The sequence below is a fragment of the Salvelinus fontinalis genome, chromosome 20 (assembly GCF_029448725.1).
Source record: "Salvelinus fontinalis isolate EN_2023a chromosome 20, ASM2944872v1, whole genome shotgun sequence".
NCBI lineage: Eukaryota > Metazoa > Chordata > Actinopteri > Salmoniformes > Salmonidae > Salvelinus > Salvelinus fontinalis.
The window spans coordinates 30,011,368-30,021,224 of record NC_074684.1 but is presented as its reverse complement, the minus strand read 5'-3'; the positions used below and the strand labels follow the sequence as shown (position 1 = coordinate 30,021,224).

The 9,857-nt window shown below is 37.9% G+C and overlaps 1 protein-coding gene across 1 annotated transcript; it reads left to right on the top strand.

Moving 5' to 3' along the window:
- Nucleotides 1-60: 60 nt before the first annotated feature.
- On the top strand, nt 61-9,756 carry LOC129817691 (syndecan-1-like). The gene is made up of 5 exons (XM_055873181.1): nt 61-490; nt 3,324-3,405; nt 3,531-3,673; nt 3,784-3,898; nt 4,009-9,756. Exons 1-5 carry the CDS (start codon nt 422-424, stop codon nt 4,173-4,175), a joined length of 576 nt encoding a protein of 191 aa, XP_055729156.1. The 5' UTR covers nt 61-421; the 3' UTR covers nt 4,176-9,756.
- Nucleotides 9,757-9,857: the final 101 nt, after the last annotated feature.

Sequence of the window (9,857 nt, the reverse complement as noted above, 5' to 3'; positions counted from 1 at the left end):
ATATATATATCTTAGGAAGTTGGTGTGCAAACTATAGTACTTGAATTTGGAACATGAAGTTGGATTTAACTGACCTGCTTAGCACCTGTTTTGAGCAGTAGATGGTGCTTCTTGCCAGTCTCCAGTTTACACTCAAGACTAATTTTCAATGTCAATTGTTTTAAAGTAGTTTCTTAACAGGTTGCTGAATGTCTGTACATTGTGCAGATCACACAAGATTTAATTTGAGTCAAGATTTGTCTGACTCTGATCCTGTGTGTCTGACTCTTGACATTCTCACTATCTGCTTCTCTAAACGGAGGGCGGAGCCTTGAATCCCGCCACAGGTAGGTTTAACGTACACCTGTACTACTATGAGACGGAAAATACATTTTAAGACCTACACTAGTAGTAATAAAATCACTGCAGACGACAAGATACAATGAGGACTTTACTGATTTCCACTTTACTGTTTGCTATGGGTGCATGTTTACCTGCAATAACCACATCGGTGAGTAGCCTGGTATACTTCTCTCATGTCAATGTCATTTACTTTGTGATCGATTTGCTTGTGAATCTTATCAAATTTTATTGGTCACATACGCCGAATACAACAGGTGCAGACTTTACCTTGAAATGCGTACTTACAATCCCATTCCCATCAATGCAACGTTAGAAAGTAAGTATTTACAGTATGTATGCCATTGGAATTGTATCATTAGACCTAACACCAATTATGCATTACCCGATAATGAATGATAAGATATCAGGCAGTTGAACTTCATTAAGATTTTATGATAGGCTAGGGGATCAGCTCTCGGACAGGCTTTCAAGGGATGGAATTTTGAGTACAACTTGTGTACCTTTGACCAAGCCTCCTAACAAAGTATGGACTCCACCCAATCACATACACATTTTAGGTGAAAAATTGTAAGATTTTGATCTGAAAAGTACATCGGTGTCATTTTTCTTCTCAATATGCAGGATTACTGTTGCATTTTAAAAGTATGTTTGTTCATGTGTGATGATACTGTCATGCATAAAACTGAGTGTACATCACTCACCATTATTGTGAAGAGATTCATTTCACAGGGCTGCAGGAGTGAAACTTGTGATGTCACCATGATACTGACAAAATTCTGGCCTAATTCTATATCTTTTAATTAGTAAAACAATGTCATAAGAAACATCAAATTAAACATTTTATTTTCCAAATTGATGCCCCTATTAGTTCTAGCCACTCAGTCGATTCTGCACTTCATGAGTGTTTCTGTTGTGAATCACTCTTCTACCAACCATTTCCTGGCATACAAAAGATCCAATGTTCCGTTTGTTATCTTACTGGGTTAATCTGTAGTGTGTTGACACTCATTTACATTGTAAAAATCCAGCCACTGCTGTTGTCCCTACCGTCTATGTATTGTCCCCTCGGGGCGTTTTTATAGGACGGTGGCAGCTTGCCGGCAGTGCCTCATCCTGAGTCATTAAGTATCGGCCATGTTGTGTTGCTGGTGGGGCGACGAGTTGTTGGCGTAGCACTGGACTTCAGACCTCATGATTCACTGGCTGACTCACAGCTCTGTGTTATTGAGACAATATTGTTTTAGCCTTTCCTCTTGCAGTCCTTAATCTAGTATGACATGGTTTCAAAGGGTTGCATGAAAGTTAACCCTGTAAATACTATTCAGCCAGTAAATCATTAAAACTACCATGAAAATGTGATAAATACTCCTTGTTTTCTGTTTCTGTGACAATCCTCGCCAGTGAGAGAGGGTGAGTCTACTCTGAAAGTATAGTTTACCAAACTACCAATTACTTCACACTGGAAGAAGTTAAGCTACATGAAAGCTATCCTAAAGAAACACAGTTTACTTCACTAAAGTTACTATGAAATAGGAGTTCACTACTTTCTGAAAAAGTATATGTAAATCTGAAATGTCAGACTACAAATCACAAGAACAGATCACTTATGTTAACATAATGTGGAATTTAGCCTATTAAACACAAAAATATGTTTCAAGTGAGAATTAGGCAAATCTGACCAACAAATAAAGGAAATTCTTGCCTACTTCACCCATATTTTTATAACTAAGTTCTAGTAGTTAGATACAGTGCATTCGAAAAGTATTCAGACCTCATTTAGCTGAGGTTTGCTCTGTTCTGTGACGGGAGTAGTACACAGCGTTGTATGAGATCTTCAGTTTCTTGGCAATTTCTCACATGGAATAGCCTTGATTTCTCAGAATAAGATTAGACTGATGTGTTTCAGAATTTCTGGCCATTATGAGCCTATAATCGAACCCACAAGTGATGATGCTCCAGATACTCAACTAGTCTAAAGGACGCCAGTTTTATTGCTTTTTTAATCAGAATGACAGTTTTCAGCTCTGCTAACATAATTGCAAAAGGGTTTTCTAATGATCAATTAGCCTTTTAAAATTATTAACTTGGATTAGCTAACACAACGTGCCATTGGAACATAGGAGTGATGGTTGCTGATAATGGGCCTCTGTACGCCTATGTAGATATTCCATTAAAAATCAGCCGTTTCCAGCTACAATAGTCATTTACAACATAAACAATGTCTACACTGTATTTCTGATCAATTTGATGTTATTTTAATGGACAAAAAAATTGCTTTTCTTTAAAAAACAAGGACATTTCTATGTGACCCCAAACTTTTGAACGGTAGTGTATGTAGCCGGTGTCCTGGCTAAATTCCCAATCTGGCCCTCAAACCATCATGGTCACCTAATAATCCCCAGTTTACAATTGGCTCATTCATCCCCCTCCTCTCCCCTGTAACTATTCCCCAGGTCGTTGCTGCAAATGAGAACGTGTTCTCAGTCAACTTACCTGGTAAAATAATGGTAAAATAAATAAATAAATAAATGTAAATGTATATTCCAGTATTTATTTTTTATAAATATGCAGAAATTTCTGAAATCTGTTTTTGCTTTGTCATTACTTTGTCATTTGTCATTGTGTGTAGATTGATGAGGGAAAATAACAATTTAATCCATTTTAGATTAAGGCCTTAACGTAACAAAATGTGGAAAAAGTCAAGGGGTCTGAATACTTTCCGTATGCACTGTACACCGTTACATGGCCAAAAAAAAAGTAAATAACTAATGAAAACATAACCTAGATTTGAATTTAGTTCAACTACCACCAAGCTACTGTAAAATGTAAATAAATGACTAGTTGAACTACATGTAGTTCACTACTCCTTAACACTGGTATAGAGGTACACAGTTATTGGCTTCTATGGACACTGGCCTTATGTTGGACTTCTGGGGTCATTTCCACACTGAAGTTGTACGTGTGTTTTTCCTTGTACTCAGTATTCTATTCCTCCAGAAGACCTGGATGGATCGGGACATGATCTGGAAAGTTCTGGCTCAGGTTCAGGGGAATGGGCAGAAGGTAATCCTGTTCATTGTGTGTGTCAGGGTGTGTCTGTGTATGTGTGTGTGTGTGTGTGTAGCTGTCTGTCTATGTCTGTGGGTTTCACATTTCTTAGTAAACATTTCTGCTTCCACTCCCTTCAGTGTCCAAAGGCTCAGTAAGGTTTACCACAATCTCAACATTTACAATGACAATGAGTGAAGATGACTTAATGTTCAATGCCATTGATGAAGAGGATAAAACCGACCCAATTATAATGACAGACAACACCAGAAATAAAATATCAGTAGGTCATTTTAGTATTTTAAGAATTCACTATGAGCAAAATATGTTCTCTCTTGGTAGAGGTGAAAAAATTGCAACGTGTGAGTATCCCCTCTTTTTTTGTGTATTTAGGAGGACTCAGACTTGACCTTTGACAAAAGGCCTAAGCTAGATGACAACAACGGATCAGCCATTGGCAATGTGGCAAAGAGCGGGGGTCTTCTAGAAAACAAAGAAGCGCTTGCAGGTAAAGTCCAACTTATTGAGTATATTATTTGGTATATTATTTCCTCCATATTTACTGATAGATGCGCTGAGGTACTTGTAGCCCAACCTTCTTATTCTTCCTGTTTGCAGCTATTATTGCAGGAGGAGTGGTGGGACTGGCCTTGGCTGCCTCCCTGTTAACACTCATGGTCTATAACATGAAGAAGAAAGATGAGGGAGGCTACACTGTCAACCAGAAAAACAAGTTGAACGGAGGATATCAGAAACCGAAGACCAAGGAGGAGTTTATTGCATAACTTCCCCTCAAAGACAAAATAATGTCTCAACCCAGCAGATTTGTTTGAAGAGTTCATTTTTGAGAGAAAGAAGTTGGTTGGGTTTGCGCCATGAGAAAATTCACAGCAGAAAATGCAAACTTGTGGTGTATTCGAGGTTTAAAAAGACGGTAACACTTTACTTGACACCCAGCATCATAACACATAACATGGTCATAACCATGTCATAATATGTCATAACAGCTGACAACTTGTCATATGGTCACAACACTGTCATGACACATAAACAGCAAAAATAGAAACGTCCTCTTACTGTCAACTGTGTTTATTTTCAGCAAACTTAACGTGTAAATATTTGTATGAACTTAAGATTCAACAACTGAGACACAAAGTGAACAAGTTCCACAGACATGTGACTAACATAAATTGAATATTGTGTTCCTGAACAAAGGGGGGAGTCAAAATAAAAAATAACAGTCAGTATCTGGTGTGGCCACCAGCTGCATTAAGTACTGCAGTGCATCTCCTCCTCACGAACTGCACCAGATTTGCCAGTTCTTGCTGTGAGATGTTACTGCCCTCTTCCACCAAGGCACCTGCAAGTTCCCAGATATTTCTGGGGGGAAAGGCCCTAGCCCTCACCCTCTGATCCAAAATGTCCCAGACGTGCTCGCTGGCCATGGCACAACACTGACATTCCTGTCTTGCAGCAATGTCATGCTGGTGGGTCATGTCAGGATGAGCCTGCAGGAAGGGTACCATATGAGGGAGGAGGATGTCTTTCCTGTAACGCACAGAGTTGAGATTGCCTGCAATGACAACAAGCTCAGTTCGATGATGCTGTGACACACCGCCCCAGACCATGACGAACCCTCCACCTCCAAATCGATCCCGCTCCAGAGTACAGGATTCGGTGTATCGTTAATTTTTTTGACGATAAACTCGAATCCGACCATCACCCCTGGTGAGACAAAACCGTGACTCGTCAGAGAAGAGCACTTTTTGCCAGTCCTGTCTGGTCCAGCGACGGTGGGTTTGTGTCCATAGGTGACGTTGTTGCCGGTGATGTCTGGTGAGGACCTGCCTTACAACAGACCTACAAGCCCTCAGTCCAGCCTCTCTCAGCCTATTACGGACAGTCTGAGCACTGATGGAGGGATTGTGCGTTCCTGGTTTAACTCGGGCAGTTGTTGTTGCCATCCTGTACCTGTCCTGCAGGTGAGATGTTCGGATGTACCGATCCTGTGCAGGTGTTGTTCCACATGGTCTGCCACTGCGAGGACGATCAGCTGTCCTTCCTGTCTCCCTGTAGCGCTGTCTTAGGTGTCTCACAGTGCGGACATTATAATTTGTTGCCCTGGCCACATCTGCAGTCCTCATGCCTCCTTGCAGCATGCCTAAGGCACATTCACGCAGATGAGCAGGGACCCATGGCATCTTTCTTTTGGTGTTTTTCAGAGTCTGTAGAAAGGCCTCTTTAGTGTCCTATGTTTTCATAACTGTGACCTTAATTGCCTACTGTCTGTAAGCTGTTAGTGTCTTAACGACTGTTCCACAGGTGCATGTTCATTAATTGTTTATGGTTCATTGAACAAGCATGGGAAACAGTGTTTGAACCCTTTACAATGAAGATCTGTGATGTTATTTGGATTTTTACGAATTATCCTTGAAAGACAGGGTCCTGAAAAAGGGAAGGTTATTTTTTTGTTTGGTTTATATTTAGACCTGTTGTGACATATATTGAATTATTTTATGGCTGGTTATGACACCTACATAAGAGTGTCAAAACACACAAAACCTACCACAGAAGGCAAAACATACCATTACACCATAGCCTACTTATAAAGGGAAAGGGGGGATACCTACTCAGTTGTCCAACTGAATGTATTGAACTAAAATGTGTCTTCCGCATTTAACTCAACCCCTCTGAATCAGAGAGGTGTGGTGGGCTGAGCATATCGACAGTATGTTTATGTTATATAACATTTTCTGAAATTGACCATATTAAATTATCATTGTAATTGCTGAAAAATGTATGTCAGACATGCGCACACTCCAATGCTCTATTGCTGAGGACTGGAATGAATGCAGGAGCATATTTCAGGAGCAGGACAAGACACCCTCTTTGTGACTGATGACTGATATAAGGGCATGTATGTGGTAGGCCTATCTGGCTTATATGATTATGATGGTCATAATGCTTCTTGACAGTGTCATGAGGTGTATTTTCTTAGTACAGGTAAAGTGACACAGGAAGGTCATAATGCTGCATGACAGTGTCATAAAGTGTATTTTCTGCAAGTTATTTAAAACATGATTTTAAAAAAACATGACTGTAAACAAAATTCATTACAACAAAGGACTTAAGAAACACGTTTTCAAAAGAAAGGACATTTCTTTGCAAGGAAAAAAACCATTTCAATAAATGTGGATTTTGCCGCTCTTATGTAGGTGTCATAACCAGCCATAAAATAACGAAATATACTGAACAAAAAATATAAACCCAACATGTAAAGTGTTGGTTCCATGTTTCATGAGATAAAATAAAAGAGAAATGTTCCATACGAACAAAAAGCTTATTTCTCGCAAATGTTGTGCTCAGATTTGTTACATCCCTGTTAGTGAGCAGTTCTCATTTGTCAAGATAATCCATCCACCTGACAGGTGTGGCATATCAAGAAACTGATTAAACAGCATTACCATTACACAGGTGCACCTTGTGTTGGGGACAAAATGCCACTAAAATGTGCGGTTTTGTCACACAACACAATGCCACAAATGTCTCAAGTTTTGAGGGAGAGTGCAATTGTCATGCAGACTGCAGGAATGTCCACCAGAGCTGTTGCCAGATAATTTTATGTTAATTTCTTTACCATAAACCGCCTACAATGTTGTTTTAGAGAATTTGGCATTACGTCTAAATGGTCTTACAACCGCAGACCACGTGTGGCGTCTTCGAAGGATCTGTACACAATTCTGGAAAGCTGAAAATTTCCCTGCATACTCAACAGACATGTCACCCATTGAGCATGTTTGGGATGCTCTGGATCGACTTGTACAACAGCGTGTTCCAGTTCCCGCCAATACCCAGCAACTTTGCACAGCCATTAAAGAGGAGTGGGACAACATTCCACAGGCCACAATCAACAGCCTGATCAACTTTATGCGAAGGAGATGTGTTACACTGCACACCAGATACTGACAGGTTTTCTGATCCACGCCCCTACCTTTTTTTAAGGTATCGGTGACCAACAGGTGTAATATCTGTATTCCCAGGTCATGTGAAATCCATAGATTAGAGCTTAATTTATTTATTTCAATCGACTGATTTCCTTGTATGAACTGTAACTCAGTAAAATCTTTGAAATTGTTGCATGTTGCATTTGTTTATATTCAGTGTATATGTCACAACAGGTGTAAATATATGAGGCATGACAGTGTTATGACCATATTATGACAGGTTATGACAAGTTATGTCAGCTGTTATGACATTTTATGACATGGTTATGACCGTGTCATAACATGTTATGACGCTGGGTGTCAAGTAAAGTGTTACCAAAAAGGCTTCTAAAGTTTTAATTTCAATTTTTATGTTTATTTGCCCTTACTAAAAATGAATCAACCTCAACAAATATTTCTTAATTATAATCCACACAATAATTCACATTTTCTTTTGCTTAAGGTTTATTTTCCTGCTGTGAGAAACTGGTCACATTAAGATCCTACACGTGTATATGTAATTACAAGGTTTATTTTAGAGTAAGAAACAGGTTTATTTAAAATCAAAGTACATTTTGTATTACTGTTCCACGTTTGTATTATGTTATGATCTGTAACATGTGTGCACTGTGTGGATATTATACACCTTGATGTAGTGGACACTTTACATACAACTGTGTTGAATGTAATTAATATAGTGTGGCCTTGAGACTAAAGTGTACCTTGTAGTTGTATGTCCTATGTCTAATCCCTTATTGCTTAAATAGGAGCGGAAATTGACCTCCCTAACACAATACACTCCTTGTGTTGCAACAGTGGGAAAGAAGCACCTTATCACAAAGCAGAGCCATATAATAACCATCTATCTCTCTGACTCTGAATCACCAAGGTCATTTTTTATTTTATTTTTTTATTTCACCTTTATTTAACCAGGTAGGCAAATTGAGAACACGTTCTCATTTACAATTGCGACCTGGCCAAGATAAAGCAAAGCAGTTCGACACATACAACAACACATAGTTACACATGGAATAAAACAAACATACAGTCAATAATACAGTGAAAAATAAGTATACAATGTGAGCAAGTGAGGTGAGATAAGGGAGGTGAAGGCAAATAATATATATATATAAATAAAAATATAAAAAAGGCCATGGTGGCGAAGTAAATACAATATAGCAAGTAAAAAAATAAAAAATTTAAAAAGGAAAAAGAAAGAACTATATTACTACATTTCTGAACCAGATTCTATATTTTACCATGCAAAAACACATTTCTAAGATATTTTTGCATGTTCATAGAGAAACTGTAGACATTTTTAAATGTATATTTATAGGTCCATGTGAGTGGAATATTGTTCTGTAACCCATAACTGTTGTTCTGCTTATATCTTAACGATTTTTCTGCACTCATTTAAAAGTTTTTTGCATACAAGTGTCTGCTAAGTTAGTATTCAGTCCATGCAATGATGGAAAAAGTACTTCATACTTGATTAAATGTAAAGATACCTTAATAGAAAATGACTCAAGTAAAGGTGAAAGTCACTCAGTAAAATATTACTTGAGTAAAAGTAAAAAAATATTTACTGTAAATGTAAATTTAAAGTAAATGTAATTGCAAAAATATAATTAAGTATCAAAAGTAAAAGTATGAATAATTTCAAATTCCTTATATTAAGCAAACCAAACAGCATAATTGTATTTTTTAAATTTAATTTACGGATAGCCAGGGGCACACTCCAAAACTCAGAAATAATTTACAAATTAAGCATTTGTGTTTAGTGAGTCCGCCAGATCAAAGGCAGTAGGGATGACCAGGGATGTTTTCTTGATAGGTGTGTGAATTTGACCATTTTCCTGTCCTGCTAAACATAAAAAATGTAACTAGTACCTTTAGGTGCCAGGAGAAATGTATGGAGTAAAAAGTACATAGGAATGTAGTGAAGTAAAAGTAAAAGTTGTCAAAAATATAAATAGTAAAGTAAAGTACACATACTACCCAAAAATACTTAAGAAATAGTTTTAAGTATTTTTACTTAATTCGTTTTCACCACTGAACAAATTGCCCTGATAGCACATTGTTGCCTCTGACTTCAGAGTTTGTCTTGAAAACTTTGGTCTCACTATTGCTGTCCTGCCATCTAGGGCTCAAAGTAGGAATAATCTGACTGGATCTCAGTTGAATTTGTCACATGTAATACCCTTAGTCTGGCATACCTGGTCTTTGTGCTACATACAGTCTTTGTACTTCAGAAAGTATTCATACCCCTTGACTTATTACACCCATCTACACAAAATAATTCATTACGACAAAGTGAAAACATGTTTTTACAAATGTTTGCAATGTATTGAAAATTAAATAAAGAAATATCTAATTTACATAAGTATTCACACCCCTGAGTCAATACTCATTAGAATTACCTTTGGCAGTGATTACAGCTGTGAGTCTAAAATTCTTCAAGCTCTGTCAAATCGACTGTTGATC